Source organism: Dermochelys coriacea, chromosome 1, assembly GCF_009764565.3.
Source record: "Dermochelys coriacea isolate rDerCor1 chromosome 1, rDerCor1.pri.v4, whole genome shotgun sequence".
In the NCBI taxonomy this organism is placed as follows: domain Eukaryota; kingdom Metazoa; phylum Chordata; order Testudines; family Dermochelyidae; genus Dermochelys; species Dermochelys coriacea.
Window position 1 is genome coordinate 324357688 of NC_050068.2, and position 19602 is coordinate 324377289.

At 39.6% G+C, this 19602-nt stretch overlaps 1 protein-coding gene across 6 annotated transcripts; it reads left to right on the plus strand.

Moving 5' to 3' along the window:
* The first annotated feature begins 329 nt into the window (after nt 1-329).
* On the plus strand, nt 330-19597 carry C1H12orf40 (chromosome 1 C12orf40 homolog). Of its 6 annotated transcripts, none has more exons than XM_043496675.1 (12): nt 330-360; nt 2012-2150; nt 3001-3133; nt 5127-5193; nt 8884-9087; nt 9844-9977; nt 11929-12449; nt 12704-12776; nt 13516-13576; nt 16598-16664; nt 17729-17811; nt 18237-19597. In XM_043496675.1, the coding sequence occupies exons 2-12, from the start codon at nt 2045-2047 to the stop codon at nt 18849-18851; spliced, it is 2064 nt and encodes a 687-aa protein (XP_043352610.1). In that variant the 5' UTR covers nt 330-360; nt 2012-2044; the 3' UTR covers nt 18852-19597. The 6 variants fall into 6 exon arrangements, 5 of the variants coding, with proteins under 5 accessions (XP_043352610.1, XP_038248464.1, XP_043352621.1 ...); XM_038392536.2 differs by lacking the exon at nt 330-360 and adding an exon at nt 647-739; XR_006275557.1 differs by lacking the exons at nt 330-360; nt 18237-19597 and adding exons at nt 658-739; nt 15033-15267 and having other exon boundaries at nt 17729-17771.
* Nucleotides 19598-19602: the final 5 nt, after the last annotated feature.

A 19602-nucleotide genomic window follows, 5' to 3' on the forward strand; every position in this document is an offset into this window, starting at 1 on the left:
GCATAAAAGTCCTGCAAAGTTTAGTAATTTCTTACCCATTACAAACATATGCCCGTTATACAGATATGACTGCAGGAATGGCTTGCAGATTCACAGTCCTCAAATACTTGGTCATTTCAACTAAAAGCTCATTACATATAGATGGCACCCTTTCTGGGGTTAAACATAAGAATGTTTAAGTACTTTTTTCTGACTTCCAAAGTGCACTGAGTGGATCAAATTCTGTCCTGATATAAGCAGAGGAAATGTCACACAGTAGACAAGAAATCAATGAGGGTGGGTGAGTGTAACTATAATAGAACAGACTTTCTTCCTTTTTGGTAGGAGCTAGGAGCAGTGAAGCAAGGTTAGGAAGCCCAGGTAAGGGGCCTGCACCCACTCTGGACACAAAATAGATCATGTGTCCAGAAAATAAACTCCAAGTGGCACCTCTCACCAAGCCATAAAGGTGGAAGAAAAGCAGGCTTGCAGGATGTAGCCAGTCCCAGAAGCAGACTCCCACCAGTGGGATGACCCTCTGGGTCCCCTTGTCCCCCCCCCAACACTCTCCTAATCCTTTGGATACACAACTGATATGGGGCAGGTCATTAAGGACTAATTGGACTAATCAATAACATTACAAGTATGTAGTGTGCTCCGGCATGGTGGAGATGGAAGAAGCTGGCTGGAGGGGGTTCAGGAGCTGTTGGAGAGGAATTTGACACAATAACTGTAAACACTGCATTTAATAAGTGTGAAGGTAATGGGAAGAAGGTGTATGGGACCATATCTGGATATGTGCTGATAAGGGACAAGTGTTAGATTTTGAGGGTAGAGGCATTCAGAAAATTCTTGTATGGAGAAAGAGATTGAGAGAGGGGATAAAAGTGGGAGATAAAGAAGATTATGAGGTAGTGTTAAGAATGCTGAGGGAAATGAAAGTATTAAAAGAGGTAGATGGTAGGAATTGTGTTCACTTATGCCAGGGTTGAATTTGGCCCCTTGTCTTCCTAATTGGAAATAGCTTTATCTGAAGCATATGTTTTGCAAAGACCAATATCATAATAACTTGAAAGATTATTATACAATTGCTTATCCTGGAAAATATTTACCAAAAAGTCATATCTGAAATCTGTCAAATATCACATGGGGATGGTTACTAGTCTAGACCAAAATTATATCCCCATGAAAAGCATTGCAGTATTTTGTAATTTGGCACAGCCTGGAGTCTTTGATGTGCTTGTGGTGGCTAAAATGAACAAGTTAACATTGTTCTTATTTACTCAGTCAGTATTATTTGCTGCATTTGATACTGATGATCTATGATACTGATGGATTATTAATAATCCATTCTCCTGCACAAAGCTTGTTCCCTGCATTGCTATGAACAGAATTCAAGGGTTAAACTGAATTGTTTATATAATCCATAGATTTTAGAAGTGTTAACCAGATCTGCTTTAGACTCTTGCCACATGAGGGCAGCTATGGGGTTTTTTTTCTTTTCTTTTTTTTTTTCCATAGGACTGTATATTCTGTGCCAAGGAAGGCCATCTAAGAGAATGATAAGCTCTTTGCATCTTTTTGGATGGTCATGTGTATATAATCCTTGTTGATTTTCTTGCTGTTTTATAATGTGCATACAAAGTCTCATCTCTTCAAATTATTGAAAAATAGAAGATGTTTTTCTTCCAGGGAGTCTGACACTTTAAAAAAAAAGTTATACAAAGTTTTAAATTGTTAATAGGTAGGTGAAACTGTGAAATTTCAGAGACTGAATTTTCCCATCATAAGCACCATCATTCATTTAGTTTTAAAAAAGCAATTCAGATAATATTTGTACAAGAAATCTTTTTTTAAAGAGATGAAAGTGAAGTTAAATGCTAGATTTGTGTGTATAGCAATTCAGCCATGTGATTTTATTGATATTAAAGGTAATTGTGCAGATAAATCATGAATATGTACCACATATACTTTTGCGGTGCTCTGTAGTATATATCAAGTGGTTGATTGTTCTGTCTTCTGAAAATTATAGGAATTCTTTGAAAAGAAAAAACTTAGATCAAAGATGAAGCTGCTAGGAGTATCATCACCCTCTAAAAGTTCAACAGTCAGTTTAGATCTCCTCAACCTGTATGTTGTTAACCAGATATCCACCAAGAAAGACACTGCTGGTGAGTATAATACGGTAATAAACTTTACAATTGGAAGACCGATTTTACTGTAACCTATAACTGCTATTGCCTCAACTCTTCTGTACTTCCTTGTAAGATTATAACTGGTAGTGTCAACAATTAAATTTAATCAAAATCTAACTGAAAGTGAAACAGCAACCACACAAAAAAGTCAGAGGACAAAAGAGGAACCCAATAATCTTGGCTAGCAGCATAATTTCACCTTCAAGGCTGTGCTCAGCTCTGCACCTGGTTAAGTAACATCATACATCCCTTTTTTTTTTTGTTTTGCTTTGTTTTGTTTTTTTGTTCCTTGTGACCTTCTTTCTTAAACACTCCATTCAATTACTACTTCCACTTTCATGACTTCTTTCATGGAACATACTATCACTATCACTACCCCCCACATCAAGTACTTCCTTCAAAACCCATCTCAAAATCCACTTCTTTCACACTCTTCCTACAATGATCTCCTCAATAACGTCTCCATCTACCTTATGAACCTTAACTGTTGTCCTGTATTGCATTTTTGTATGAATAAAACTGTAGAGGCCTTGCCTTTCAAGTCTTTTTATGGGCTGTGGGAACACCTTAGCCCTCAGGAACTAAATGAGAAGTGTAATAGAGCCTTGCAGTGCCCAAAATCTGATGGATAAAAGAAGTGTATATTCTAATAGGCTGTAAAATAGAATTAATAATAAGCAGTTCAGATAGTGGTAATGGCAAATAAAGCAAAACATATGTATTTTATATTGATTACATAGAGTGAAGGGTGGATTCTGTGTTCTTATTAAAATTCAGAAATCTCTCTGTGACATAGGTACTAACACTCTGAACACTTTCATTACAGACAGAGTGAGAAAACCAGTCCATGTGGATCTGAACAGGGGATTAAAAACTCCTACAAGGAGACAGAATATAGAATTTCCCATGTCGCCACAATGTACATCATCTAAAATAGCTCTAGATGATATCCAGAACAGGTACTTGAATAATTATGGACACTGGTCAAACGTTAATGAAGTTCAGCAAAGATAAGAGCTCCATGATCCATTTCTTTCTTCCTTTTGATTTTATAAAATATATATTCTAAAAGTGCCAATCCAGGCACCACCACAAAATTGAAAAATACAATCAGAATAAGAGTAAAACCAGCAACTTCCACAACCCCCTTCCCCCCCAAAAAAAGCCAGCCCTTAGATGCTTAATCCACACTAACAGCCCTTATTATGCTCCTCCCTCCCCCAAAGCCTGGCTAAATGGCTAGAGCATGCTGCACGGTCCCCGGTCAATGAAGTTGTGCTATTTCAGACCAAAGGGAAGGGACCGGGTCCCACAGCTGAGGACCCCTCACACAGGACATGCTGCCAACAGACCCCCCCCTTTTTTTTTTAAACTGAGATCAAACACTTCTGCGGATTGGTAGAGTGGCACTATAACTCTGGGAGAGAAGCAATCTCTCAAGTAGGTAGTAGGTGCTAAGCCATTTCAGTCAAAACAAACACCTGAAATTCTACCTGCAATCTATGGACAGCCTTTGCAGATCCTAGGGCACTTGTCATGTACTCTCAGCAAGATCCACTCCTCAAAAAGTGCATTCTGCAGCAGCTTCTGGTTTCACTTAAGATATGGCCCGATATGGAACATACTGCAGTAGTCTAATGTTGAGCTAACAAAGACAGGGATCACAGTAGCAAGGTCTGCATCCAGAAGAAATTATTGCAATCTCTTAGCTGGAGCAAGATGGAAAACACTGTTGCTATGTGATTGTTTAACAGCAGCTGGAAATCCAGCAACACCTCAAATAAGTATAGGCCATACTTACATAATAGGGGATTGTATCCTGGAAACAGTGACTCTAAAAAGGATGTAGATGTCATAGAGACAAATTGCTGAACATAAGCTCCCAGTGTGATGTTGTGGCAAAAAGCAGTAATGAAATCCCTGGATGTATAAACAGGAGAGTAGTAAATAGGAGTAGGGAGGCGAGACTGATACTGGAATACAACATTCAGTTCCGGTGTCCACATTTTAAAGGGGATTTTGAAAAATTGGAGAGGGTGCAGAGAAGTGTTTATACAGGATGTCAGACTAGATGGTCTAATGGTCCCTCTGGCTTTAAAATCTCAGAATCTATGAACTGGCAGATATGCACCCTCCACAGAGGGATAGATACAATTCTCACTATATGTTCTTGTTGTTTTCCCCAGCCTTCCACCATCATCTCAGTGTTATCCAGATTAAGTTCTAGCCAGCTAGATCGCTTCCATGCCTCAGTCTCTTCCAGACATTGGGCCAGCACTGGTTACATTGGATAAGATAGAAATTTAGAGATAAGGATGTCATTTCCCCACTGCTCATGACTGATACCATGGGGAAAAAGGCAGTTGGAGAACTAGTGGGTGATTGGGAACCTAGGACTGTTCTGGACTGAAGCGGGGGATCTGCTTTCGTGAGGAGGTATCTGTGTTGCCTGTGCTTGTAGCTGTCTTGTTGCCCAGACAGTCCTGTCTTGAAAAGATCTTCTGAGGAAATGTCAATTATGAGTAGGAAAATAAATACAATATTTTAGGGTTGAAATAGTTTCACAGCAGTACTTTAAGTTCCAATTAGATCGGTCATAAATATCTTTATCAATATAAAGGAGTTCGGAAATGTATTTTGAACAAACAAAAAATTGTAGGTGAGGTGCTAGATATTCAAAAGTGACTAAGGACTATTTCTTTACTCATGTAAGATCCTGCATGCAGTAGCTGTATCTAAGGAGCAGGCCACTGTATTCAAACATTATTTTGAATCTTCAATCTTTCGGTGCCCAACTTGAGACATCTTAAAGGAGCCAGATTTTCAGATGGACCATGGTAGTTGCTCAGGACTCTTTGAAAATCAAGCCCTTTTAAGATCTCTCAAGTTTCTTTTGAAAATGTTGGCCAAGAACTCCAAATATCATAGATTTTTCTTATACTTTGTTACAAGGATACAACAAGAAGTATTAGAGAACAGAAGAAAGCATCTCGCAGATGAGATGAAATACCAACCTCAGGTAAGTTAAATATACATTTATAACTTGACATCAGTTTTGTAAACAAATGACCCTTAAATTGTTTTTTAAAAAATGCCTAATCTCACAGATTTTGGTGTGAAGTGGAGCTTTCCTCTTTAAGACTATGCTGCATCATTACAATTATCTTCCAAATTATTCTAGGCAGTTTCAAAACACTCAAGAACAGTCTCTGCTCTAAAGAGCTTACAGTAAGGACAAACAAGTACACGGAGATTAGGGGAAAGGAAATGGGAACAACAGGCAAACTATGTAAAATGTACATAAAGTCAGTTTTGATTCACTATGAGCAACATGGCAGAAATGAATCTTTAAATGTGGACAGGATATGGGCTGTGAGGATGAATTCTGAGGAATGTACCACACACAGCAGGTCACATGGAAGAAGACACAGAGGTCATAGTAAGAAGTTGAGAAATTGGCAGACAAAGCTGGGAGCACTGGCAGAGCCCAGGGGATGGGAGGCAATTTGACAATAGAAGATAAATAGGGAAAGGGCCGGGATATACAAATCAAATCTGGTCCTCAGCTCTTTCTCCTAAAACACTTTGAAACAAATTCTGCTTCCACTACACCTGTTCAACTTGATGGTGTTGTAGGGGTATAACTGAGAAGAGAATTTTTCCCTGAAAAATCCATTACAAGCATTTCCAAAAGTATATTGAATTTAGGGTAGATGTCAGTAAGCTATCATATACAAATCTGTACAATCTCTAAATGCATTTGCCAAAAAGATGTGGGGCCATGGGAAAGCTATTATCTCACACATCATCTAGTCTTTTAATGGATGCCATTGGATAATGTTAGTAGACTAAGTTAGCCTCACTTTTATTTTCAGTATTTTATATACTTATGAGAAAGATCATTATTTTTTAAGATCCAGTAATTATTTCTTCTGTTGTATTGTAAAATAGTTAACTTTCTATATGAGGTCAGGCTCTGGCCTAGCAATTAAGCATGTGACTCAGCTGGCAGTAAGAGTTTTTTGCAGTTGTCCAGTTTGGAGATGCTGAATGTTTCTATGGAGTCAGATGCCCATTAAGATACAAACCAATAAGCCTACTCAGTTTCATCAATTCAGTGGGTCTATTTGAGGAGCAAAGTACTACTCAGCATGAGTAAGAGTGGCAAAATCTAGTTTATAATGTAGTGGGCCATCAGTAATGTTCACATATGGACTTAATTAGGCCCAGATTCAGGAAAGGGCATGCTTTAATTCACCCCATTCAGAATAGGACTTAATTATGCATTTAAATTTAAGAACATACTTAAATCCCATTGAAGTCAGTGAGACTTAAGCACAACCTTAATTGCTTTCCTGAAAAGAGATGCTATCCTGAATTGGGGTCATGAACAGGAAATACTGTATGTTCCACTAAAGGGAGTGGGCTCTCTTAAACCTGTTTCCAGTCAGCCACAGACAACCTTTGGTAACGTAGAACTATAGATTAAAAATGTAAGGCTGAATTCTGTCTTCACCCCTGTGTGTGCAGTTCCTATTTTATTTAATGGGAGGCCTATACCTGTGCCTCAGTGAGCAAAATTAGACTATTTGCATGCAGACATCCTGATTTCCAGCCAGAGTTTTGAAAGAGATATAGTGTTGACTTGATCACTTTCTGAGTTGAATTAACTTTACTAGTGGAAAATTATTTAAAAATATACAGAGGGATTTTTTTTTTTTTAGCCTTCTTGAATCTTACCCAAGAGGAAAAGAAGTGGGGAGGATAAAATACGTTGTCCCCAACTCATAGATATTTTGAAGGAGTTCCATAGTTAAAACATGGTTTGTTTGCATCCTTTTAGATGGACTGAAGGATGGTTTAGATGGCTTATCAACTTGCAACCCCCTGTACTGATGGGTGCAGAAAGCTTTATTATCCAGAAGGGCCTCCACAGGAGGCTCCCTGCTAGAAGATGCCCATGAAAGAAGTTGAATCAGCTCTTCTCCAGAAGGCCTAGCCCTTCCTCACACCACTTTTGCAGCTCTGCTGGCCCACTTCCAGGCTCCTCAGTGTAACAGGGATTGCTGACAATTCATGACACTGTACTCCTCAGACTGTCAACAACTGAGAGCCTGGGTTGTGTCATCTGGCACCAACAGAATTCATTAAGTGAATCGGGCCTATAGGTGGAACCATATGGACTTGTGCTCCACACAATTAGGCCCTTTGTTTCTGTCTAGGCTAACCAAACCATATTGTCCCCAGTGTGTCACAACAAAGCTCCATCATCATTTTTGCTTTGGTAGTGTGAGTGTAAGACCTTAGAATGCAAATATTGAAGTATTAGATCTGTGTAAATGTTACACTTCGAATAACTTTATTCAAAGGATGCCTTTCATAAAAACTATCAGCTGCTCAGCTCACGAAAGCTTATGCTCAAATAAATTTGTTAGTCTCTAAGGTGCCACAAGTTCTCCTTTTCTTTCTACTAAACACCAATTCTTCTATGAATAAAGAGAGAAAATCTCATTAGACCTAGCAATTAAGCAAAGTTCTCTAGTGGCATAATCCACTGATTTCAGTGCAGTTATGCTGGTGGAGAATTTGATCCATTGTTCCTAAAGTCATGCAATTGGGCCAAGATTTTTAGACAAAGTAAGAAAGATAAACCTATTTGTAGGATTAAATTCTTTGTCTGAGCAAAGGAGAATTCCTTAGTCTAGGTTAGGTGTTTGGCTATGAAAATGTATTTTACAAAGATCACAACTTGCAATAAATTACTTTACTTTAGTAAAAGTCTTCCACTACAGTTGTATCCCTCCTACTGGTTGGAGAGAAAGAGGCCATTATTTTAGGTTGGTATAGAATGCCCAGAACTCATTGGGGGCAAATTATCATCTGGGCCTGTGCCTGCTCTTTATATATGCAAAGACTTGCTAACACTGTGCACATACAAGTGTCAGGCTGGTTTGAAAAGTGTGCACCAGCAATTGCACCTGCATGCTTGTTTGCATCCAAAAATGGAGACACTGGGCTAAAAAAAATATTAAAAATAAATAATTGCATTGAGTGAAATTTTTCCATCCCCCACAAAACCTGAAAGTGGGATTTGTACAAAGTACTAAGCAGAGAGGGTGTGTCTGAAGATTCATATTCTCCAGCCTATTGGCAAGCTATAGAATTGCAATGCAAAGGCATTGTCCATTTGTTTGAACAGAAGACCTTGCCACTATGTGCTCCTTATGCCGAGTGTAAGGGCAACCAGGATCTGTATAGTTGCAGATCCCATGGCATTTCACCCAGTCTGCCTCCAAATCTCCTTTATATGCTGACTGGCTTGGGCCAGCATGGCACCCTCCCTCCCACAGGACAGCTCTCCAGGCTACAGTGAAATGTATTCTATTTTGTTAATTTAAGCCTCAACTCAGCAAAGCACTTTAGTACATGTTTAAAGTTAAATACATGTTTAAGTCCATCTCCATTCATCATAGCACTTAGGCACATGCGTAAAGTTAGGTGTGTGTGTAAGTGCACTGCTGAAATGGCATTGGCAGAATTTTTTTTTCTTCGTGAAAAAGTTTATATCTGGATAGGTCACATAGATTTACATTTTTCTTGTAGTAGGTACATGTGTAATGTATTCTGTAAAATAAAGAATTTTACTGAAAGTGTAACGTTAAACCAAAATATTTTAGATAAACAAATTATCTGTTGTGCTTTACTTAAGGTATCACAAGTTATGGAATCAACTTGCACAAACTCTAGTCTTGAACATCTGCACAATCTAGCAGCAGACTGTAATTCCTATCCAGCGTCCTCTTCAGTTTCCTGGTCTTCAAATTACAAACAAGCTACAGAACAAAATTTCAGAACGAACCTAGCATGCAGCCCTTGGGAAGTGGCCTATAAAGAGGAGAAGCCGAGCGAACAGGTTTGATATGTTGTCACTTCAGAGGAATTGTATTAAATGAATTTTTTTCTTTTGGGATAGGTCTAGTGCAGTGTTTCCCAAACTTGGGACGCCGCTTGTTCAGGGAAAGCCCCTGGAGGGCCGGGCCAGTTTGTTTACCTGCTGCATCTGCAGGTTCAGCCAATCATGGCTCCCACTGGCCACGGTTTGCCGTGCCGCTTCCCATAATACATGTGAAAAAATACAATAGCAATTATGAGGGTTTTTTCCTGCTAAAATTATTTTCTAAAAAATAAAATATTTTTTCACACATATGTAAACCTTTTTAAATTCTATTAGTGATGGCATCTTAATGCAAGTTCAGGAAGTCAGAACTTTGTAGTTCTGATGGCATTGGATGCTAGATGGACATTTGAAGGCCTTCTGTTTGCAAGCTGGCTGACAGCCAGTATTTAAAATACAACCTGCACTGAAGTCAATTGAGACACTTTTATGTGAATAAGGTAAGCGGGATTTGGCCTGTTACATAGAGCGGTACTATGAATGTTTTCCTCCATAATGAATGTATGGAAATAAATAGCATTATTCCATTTTTTTCAATTGTATTAGAATAAAATCTTGTTTTTTTTCCCCCATAGAGATAGAAGGGACATTATCTTGTTGAATTTTATTGTACAAAATTCAAAAGAATCACAATAGTTAATATAGTATATATAATGTGAAATGTCATTTTAAATATTAAAATTTAACTATTCTCTATATTTAATATTTTGGCAGTTTCTACCATTTTCTCAGCCGGGAAATATTATCTCTCAAGACCCTTGGGTTTCAAAATCCGAAAACAGGCAATGCATTTTCAGCAAGTCCAATACAGCAGGGCCATTGGGAACATTGTTTAAGAAATTGAATAGGTAGGCAGAGATTTTTTTTTTTAAAAAAAAAAAAAAAAAAAAAGGAAAAGTCACATTTAAAAAATAAGAGGACTTTCAAGACTCATCTGATTATTATTTTTATTGTACTTCAATGCCCTTTGAAAATTAAGTTGGAATAAAAGTAAATGACAAAAGTACCAGATTACTTACAAATTGCTGAAATACATCAAAATGTTATTTTAGTTCAATATCTTGGATTCAATTGTTCATTTTCTCACTACGTTATTCAGTAGTGTCACTGAATTCCTCCATTACACATGTAATTTGCAGAACAAACAAAAGCATGCACTTTCCTCCTGTTGGTTAAATAATTCTTCTAGTGTTTTTTTTTTTAATTAAGAATTTTTTTCATGAAATCATTCCCTTTTCACAAAGGAGAAATAGAAATATGAAATAAAACATATTTTGAAAAATATGCCGATAAGAGAAAAACTTTACCTATTGACTGACTGCGTAGGGCCATACACAGTTTATAATAAATATCTTATTTCAAGTTTGTTCCAGGAGTTCTCTGCATGTCTCTTGGGCTCCTAAGGAGTCTAATTTTCTGCCCAGTTTATTGCATCACTTGCTCTCAAGTCCCTGGTCCACCATCTGACTGAGGGCAAGACAGAATGCCTTTTGGAATCCATCATCATGTTCCAGCACTGACTAGAGTGATCAGGGAAGCACAATAATGGGAGCTCTTTTCAACTACACTCAGTCTATTTGCTTGCCTCAACAAGAAAGGGACTGTAGATTTCTCACTTCATGGCAGGCAGCACTAGCTACAGGAACCCTGGACTGACTAATAACTTGATCACCATAAATTTAACTTATTTTTGTTTCTCACCTCTCCCACCTTTTCCCCAGCTATCTAAAATGCAGATGATTGAAGTCGTCTTCCTGTTCTCTCACTCTGACCACATCATGCCCATCTTTGAATCCCTTCATTTACTTCCTGGCCCTCATTGCATCACATTCAAAGCCCTACATAATCTTGCCTCGCCTACATTTCCGCTTTCATTTCCTCATGCCCCTTCACTTGTGCACTCTTTTCAATCCTCTCTTCTTACTGTTCCCCCGTTGTCTCCTTCTCCCACTCAAGGATTGCACTTTAAGCTTGGAACACTTTAATCCTCTTTGCTGAAGAAATGCTTCGCTCACTCCTTCATATCTTCCCTTCTCCATACTGGATTCTCTTCATCTATAATCCCTACAACCTCTTATCTGAACTGTTGTCCCACATCTTATCTTTGTCATCCCTATTGTATGCTGAGGCTGTACTATGGGCAAAAGAAAATGTATGTTTGGTCCCATCACTACTTTATTAAAAAATCCTGTGCCAAATGTAAATCACTGCCACTAGATACAAATGAAATTCCCCTCTATCCAGAGAGCTTGCACAAGGCCTATTGACCACTTAAGAACAGTGACTTAAGTGGTACAGGAACTTTGCATGGGCCTTCTGTACAGAGGGGAATTGTACCCTACAAGAACAAACCACCTTCTAAAAACCCTGAAGAAGATTGTCTTGCATTTGGATGTTGTGCACAGTCCAGTGTCTAATTCAGCTGAGTGAAGCAGCAGTGACATACAGTGGGTGATTTGGTTATTCACAGCTCTTTGTGCAAGAGGATACATCTCAGGTCTGCAGTTATGTCCAGAGGTGGCGTGAAACCAAATTCTAATTCTCTTTAAAGCTGTAGGTCTATGTTCTATGTTTTTTGCCTTACTATAAAACCACATCTACAATACAGGAGGATTTATCCATTAAAAGAACATGTGTTTTTGATAGCAGTATGGAGAGCATAAAGAGTAAAGGTTTTTTGAGATTCTTAACTTAAAATTGGTAATTTAATGTTTAAGCATTTAGTGTTTTGCTTACTTTTGTACTGAGCAGGCTTTTTCTCTCTTTCCTTCTCTTTTTTTTTTTTTCCCCTCCTCAAAGTCCAGAATATATAAATTCTGTTGGTAATACTCCGGCTTTAATTACCAGTAAAGATTCTGGAAGCAACAACAGAATAAAAGAGCCATTATTTGGTATTGTGAAAGAAACGGCAGCAAACGACACTCACAATGAAAATGGTCTAGCACTGTCTGAAGATGAGAGACCGCTGATTCATGATATTCCTTCCATGGAATATTGTGGTCCTTTTGTTAACCAAGGTAGTATCCGCCAGTTATTTACAGAGCCAGATGATATGAATGAAATATCTTACAGATGTAGCCCTTATAATAGAGAAATTTATAACATGACTGAATGTACTGAAAGATATACTGTAGACAGATGCCTTAAAGGGATTTTCACTGTTCCAGAGCAGACTTTCTTTAAAAGTAAGAATATTTCAAGTGCAAGCCATAAAGAAAATAAACAGCCTAATAAAAGCCACTTGAAAGAATATGCTGATGGACATTATTACATTACATCTTCTGAAAACCAAGAAAATCCTTCAAAATCTGAAAGAACAGGTAGGTATCAGTGATGCTATGCTTCCATTTTTTGGTATTGTTTTAGTGAGCCACAGGATTTGTATGTCCTAGTGAGAAAGATGTTATGAAACTAGGCACTGCAGTATTTTTGTTTCAGGTAGAATTATATAATGGTAATCATCTTATGACCTAATATGTCATTTAATAGTAATTTCTGATCAAAATTGTGATGGAATCATTTGTTTTAATTCAAAATTGTATTTTAAATTCAAGATTTAATTTTTGTTTTTAAGGAGCATTTACAAATCATCACAATCACAAGATTAACTTAGAGGAAAAAATGTGGAATCATTCAACAATTAATAAGTAAGTTTCATAAGCAATTGTTAAATTAAAATGTGATATCTGTATATGATAGACTTGATGGGCGAAATCCTAGCTCTACAGCAGTCAATGGCAAAACTCCAATTGACTTCAATGGGTCCACAGTTTCACACACTGAGTATAAGAACATGAAAATTTCTTTAAGATTATTAGCTTTGCAGCTCATAAGTCTGCAAATATTTAATATACAAGATATTTCTGAACATGCACCATCCTCTTCTATATAAAATGAATATTTAGATTGTGCCTTTCATACTCAAGCTAATGCAAAGTGCTTTAAAAATAAGTTAAATAGTGTGACAATATTTTTAAAGAAAACAAACAGCCATTATTGGCCTTATTGAGCAGACCCATCAGTTACCTCAAGGTTGCTCAAGTACCCAGTGTTACAGTCTTTCCTCTGGAGCTGTCTTTTTTCATTTTACAAAGTGGCATTATCTTCAGTAATCCTTAACAGCATACTGTTCCACAGAAATGATGTTTATAAAATCAAGTTCTTTGTGTTTATAGCGTGAGAATTTAAAAAACCTGTAACTTTAACAAATTGTAATTGGAGAGCAGTGACAATAAGCTTACAAATAGCAGTATTGCTATGTTTTATGAAAATAATTAGTGGACAGTAAGTTTATTAGTAATATTTTTCATTTGAGGTGTAAATAGATGCTGAAAATCATAGCATGAATCTCTTGCCTTAGGACCTTATTTTGGTTTTATTCCTTAGTGACAATGCTCCTTTTGAACAATTCACTTGTGAGTGCTCACAAGTCCTTGGATTTGAAGAGGTAAAACAGTTTTATTTAGCTTTTGCTTAAGGAGACAAATGTACTTTTGTGCTATGTACTACAAAATGTTGGTGCCAGATACTTTGGATCAGATTCTTTGCTGCAGCTCCAGAAAGCAGCAGGCAGCTACTGTTTGGGGTGGGTACTGTGAGAGAGGTTGCCACATACCATTCCCTGATCTGAGAGTGCTCTATAGCTGTGCATGTGTAAATAGCTATATAGATAAGGGGCCCATAGATGGCATTCAAAAATACATAGAACTGTTCATCGGTTTTGTAGGCCTAATAGTATGTGTGCATTTCAGTGGCTTCCTCTGTGTTCTTTACGTGGAGCTCTTAACATTCACCACTTGATCCAAAATGATGCAAGGATACAGAAACTCTATGGGAAAGGGGTTCTTGGCCCCTGATACCTCTCAGCGCCAGAACCAGGGCAGCCAGGGGGCCATGGCTCCCCATTTTTTAACAAAAATAAGCACAAAATTCATGTCTCCTTCAGATTTCCCTCCCCCCCCCCCAGCAGAATAACAGATTCTGCCGGGGAGGTGCTACAATTACATTTTTTCTCCCAACAGGAGCTGCTGTAGTGTCAGAAGATAGGGGAGCTGGCTCACCACTGGAGTTGCTTGAGCCCCCGCGGGGCTGAAACCCTGACACTCTCTGTGGGGCTGAAGGCGAGAGCACGGGGTCTCTCGAGCTTCAGCCCCGATCCCTGGTATCCCTCTTCCCCTCGCTGAAGCCGGGAGCTGCGGGCGCTGAATGCCTGAGCCCTGGCGACCCCCATGGGGCTAAAGGCAGGAGCCCTGGGGCTGAATCCCGGATTCCTGATGCTCCCTGTGGGGCAGAAGCTCCTGGGCCCATGGGCAGAGTTGGGGGGCATCAGGAATGTTGCCCCTCCCAAACTGCTGTGCAGGTGCAGGTCAGTCCAGGAGGAAGCTCTACACCCCCTACAGTTCCTGCCTTCAGCCCCGTGGGGGTCGCCAGGGCTCAGACACTCAGCAACCACAGCTCCCGGCTTCAACAGGGGGAGGACAGGTATCAGGGATTGGGGCTTCAGCCCCAGGGGAGGGCGGAGGGGAAGGGGGATAGGGGTTTCAGCCCTGCAGGGGGAACCGGGGCTCAAGCTCTGGGTTTCAGCATTGGCGCCCAGTGGACCCCCCCCGAAAGGGCTTGCAGCCCCCCCCTTGAGAACTCCTGCTTTAGATTTCACATGGGGAGGGGTCACACACACCCCCTACCCCATCCTCCTTCCCCTCCTCCCCCAGGGCTGCCTCTCCTCCTACCTGATGTTGCCTCTCCACCCAGCCTGAGGCCACCAGGTGCTCTCACTGACCCGCCACCGGCTGCCCACACTCACCCGCCTGCTGCAAACAAGAGGCAGCTGGGGCTGTGCTGACTGACCAGCAGGGGAGCAGAAAATACCGGACAACTTACCTGGTTTTGTTTGGTTTTTAAAGGTGGGACACCTGCAAGAGGGCTTAAATATGGGACTGACCTGTTAAAAACGGGATGGGTGGCCACCCTATTTTAATGGCGCGCCGCCTTCTCTCCCCGCCGCCCCAGCCAGTTCGGAGGCAAGGAGCTGCACAGAGCGGAGCTGGTGCCATGGAGCAGGCAGCCGTGGTGTTCCCGCCTCTCCTGCTGGTGCAGGGGGTAGAAGCTGCTCCCCGCCCCCCTTTTTTCACACAGCTGGTAAGAGCTGCAGGCGTGGGGGACCCGGCTCCATGGCCGGCAGAGCCCTCAGGGAACAGGGACCATAGGGGAACTCTCCTGCCACACAGCCTCTAACCCCCCCTTCCCTGTCCTAGCCCCCTGCCTGCACACAGTCCCTAGTTACCCCTTCCCTTCACCCTGAGCTACCCTCTGCCTGCACCCGGAGCTGTTTTCAAACTTTTTGAGCTGAATTCCCCACCTTTTGATTTATAATTTTTAGTTGTGCCTTCCCCTCCCCTGCCACAACCAAGACTGGGTGGGTGGGCTGTTGAGGTGAATCGGGCTGGAGGTGGCCCTCCATCCCTTGACCCACCATATGGAGCTGGCTTGAGTCCTGCTGGCCCCTGCCCCCAAAATAGAAGTCATACTATGCCTATGCCCGAGGCACCGCGCCACCCCAGGCCACAAAGCCCCCCCCCTTCCCCTGCGGGGCCCTGGAGTTTTTATAGCATGTTTTTTTTGGGTGGGGGAGGGGGGTACTGCATAGTTCTGATTGATTACTTGCCATTGACCTCACTTGAATTTGAGCAATTTTACCAGGTATCCTATATTCAGCAGAGGGAACTATGGTCACCCTACTTTAAAAGCTGGCCATGCAGACTCCTCTAACATTACAGCCATGTGACTAGGTGGGGCCCACCATCAGTTAATAGGGATAAAGTGGACCTCATGACATGGAAGGCAGCGTCCTTTCCTCAGATATACTCCCCAAAAAGAAAAAGGCAAGAAACATGCCAAATGTCCCTGCTCCAAAGCATGGACACAAGAGCTTCTCAATGAAATGGATGTAACCCTATTTTTTAACATGGGCAAACCATGTTTTTTCTCTCATCTTGGCAATAGCCAAAACGCTTTAGCTTACATTTTCCAGAAAAATTCAGCCTGAGGCTGGAAGTTTTCAGCCCAAAAGGCTGAAGTGTGGCCAAGTTATAATCAACTGAAAATAAGATTTCCTGACACTTTCTATTGGAAACCTCTAACTATTAGCAGCACTACTTGTGCCGACTATAATAAATGGTCTGGCAACTAATTTATCTTTCTTAATCCAGTGAATGAAGTATTAAGTTATAAAGTGGAGGAATATTAACCCCAAGAGAACTAGATAATTGCCGGGTGCCTGCTATTATGCTCTTATGAGGGAAGGCTGGACACATTGGTAGGTCAGGCTAGATGCATGGCAGAACCATGCATGGAGATCTCTAGTATCCTCATCCAATGGGATACAGGAAAAAGAGATTCTCTATAAAGGAATACAATGAAGAAAAGTATGACTGTTGGACTGAAAAATGTGTTCACTTTTTTAAAAAAGGTTCTGACAGCAGAGAAGGAACAGTGTGATTTTGAAGTCAGTTCAAAGCTTGGAAAGATGGAAAAGGGTCAGTATACATAATTCTAAAGTAGATTTTCTCCATGTAAAACTGATACAGCTACATCTAAAGTCAAGTAAAAGTGATTGCATCCTGTTTTGTGAGCTACTAATATGTCTGATTCACCCAACAGTGAATGAAGAAATTGGAACATTAGTGCATAACTGAAATACTTTAATTGCTTTTATCTAAAAAGATTAAAGTTAGCATCTCCCTAATGATTAATCATCTGTTATTTTTTTTCATTGTCTCATTTCTGCTACTATTGGCATCTCCAAAAACATAAAAAGCCAATTTTTGCGAATAGTGGTAATTGTAAAAAAACATTCCACCAGAAAGCGTAGCAATGCTGCTAAGAACGCAACAGCACAAGTCTATGAATGTTCAGTATTTGATAGTATAAGGTGATGGTTCCAGATATAGTTTTTTCATTTGCTTCCTTTCTCATTTTCTCTTTTCACTTTCTCATTCCTTTGGACCATGATTAGCTTGAAAATACTTTGTAAAATATTTCAACATGAATTAGTCCCTGCCCTGGAAGTTCAACCATAGTCTCTTACTAGACTCTTTACCCTCTTAGTGCCAGACTGTCCTGCAACTCCACAGGGGCATTGTAATGATAGGAGTCTACAAGGAGTCTGCACCCCCACCGTCCCTCTGTAGCAGTAGGGCACAGATTAAGTCTCTGTGGTTTCCAGGAACATTCCCCCTCCTGGGGCTCAAATACCCAATGAGGTAAAGCAGCTGCCACACTCCCTATGGAGCTTGCCTCTGACAGTACAGCTCCACACTGTGCCCTACACAGGGCTGCATTTTAATAGCACAATTTAGGCCTTAGAGCATGAATATAATTCCCATGGATTCTACCAGGAGACAGCACCTATTCTGAGAGGAGAATAGGCACTTTATAATGTACTGCACAATAAACTAGCTAACCCTTAATACTATAAATAGTGTCTTAAAAATTATTTATAAATTGGGTCAATGTTATTTTAAGGTGGTGTGCATACAGTAAAAGAGAGGTTTGTTTGTTAGTTTGAACCTAATTTTTCTCAGTCAAGCTCATTTTGTAGGCATTGAATCATCACTGAGCAGTCAGTCCCCCAGTTACTCTCCAAAGCAAACAGACAGTTGTTTCTGTACTAGTTCCGAGATGGTAAGCATACAATTTTATCTTTCTTATATTTTTATTATTATTATTTATTATGCTTTTTATTTGTAAGAGCTCATCACCATGCTATCTCGTGCCAAAGCACATGCAGATGAACTTGCTGTATTGCCTTTGTTATTAGCTTTCTTTATACAAGCAAAAATCACTTGTGAGAAATATAAAAAAGAATTTGCTTTAAGCTTTAAAATAGCATAGGTAAGCAGTAATTTACATTATCTGTAAGTGATATTGGACCATTGGGAATTTTGATAATATCTAATGAAATACAGTTCCACTCAGTTCCTTATATTACATAACTGTTCGTGAACAAGAAGATCATAGGTCTGGCCTTTTCACTTTACTTACTGTAGTTGTGGTAGCAACTTATTGGATTTATGTACAACTGCATTCATACAAATCTGTTTGTACAGTCTGAAGAGGACTACCTAGCTGAAAAGTTTCTTTCTGAAAGCTCCTTTCAAGTAAACAGTGCCAATCCAATTGCAGCTTCAACAAGCAAAGGACCACAACATAGCTTTGGCACAGAGAGTTTGCTTTTCCCTCTCTGCACTGGTGTTGCTATGAAAGAAGCCAACACTCCTAAACAGAAACAGCCCAGTTTACAAGAAACAGAGGAGAAAAATAAAGACCAGCCTCAGCACAACTCACCACACATATCATTTAAAAGGAAGAATATTACTCTGAGAGAAAGATGTGATGCTTGGTCACAAACTGAGAGCCCTACTGTAAGGGTAGAAAAATTAAATGCTGCCACACAATGTGATATAATACAAGCATGTTGCTGTAGAAATCATCTCTCCTCTGTCCACAGTGCTGAACTACTAACTAATGTTAATAAAGCAGATACCACTGGAGGGCAGGAAATCACAGCAGATGAGGCATTTCAGTCTTCAAGAACGTCAGACAGTGCAACAATTATTGCAGAATTTCCTCCTGAAACTGGGTATCTGACTTTGCCTGACATGATGACTGTAGATGTACTGAACTACATTAACATAATGAAAAAGAGAGAAGAGAACAACTGAATACAAAGGAGAACCTATTAAATATATTGTGGGTACATCAAAGAGCCCTGTACTCTTAGGGGATTTTATTCATTCCACAGTACATTATTTCCTTTTATTTGGTACATTTGGTTTTAGTTGTTGGACAAGATATTCTTTTACAAATTATTATTAATGTACTCTCAATATTTTATAGTATCTTATTGAAAATAGCCCTTATTCATTAGATACACTTCCACAATACAGTTATAATATTTTGTGGTTTGGGATAGATCCTATTCTTATTGAAGTCAATGTAAATACTCCAATTGACTTCTAAGGACGTTGGATAGGGCACTTGGTGCACAAAAACATATACATACTTATACACCCATTTTAACACACACACACACACACACACACACACTTTTTATGATTTTTAGTTAAAAAAACAAACAAAATTCATATCTATGCACACAGAATAAATTAAAATTACTACAACCTATTAAAATGAGCAGTAATGTTAGTTTATGCTCTGATTGCAAACACAGACTCATCTTTTTGTAGTTTGCCTGCTGATTAAAATGCTGAGTTCTAACCTTTTTTCTTATTTAGTTCAGTATTGTGTTTAATCCATAAATCTTGAAAAATAAAGAGTTGTATTTCCTATAAAACTGTTTACATTTATTTTCCCTCCCCTCCCCCACCACCAAACACACACTTTAAAATGTAGTTCTCGTGAAAGGGACCGGGCAGACTACAACTGAAATCCTCTATTTACCTACATGACCAA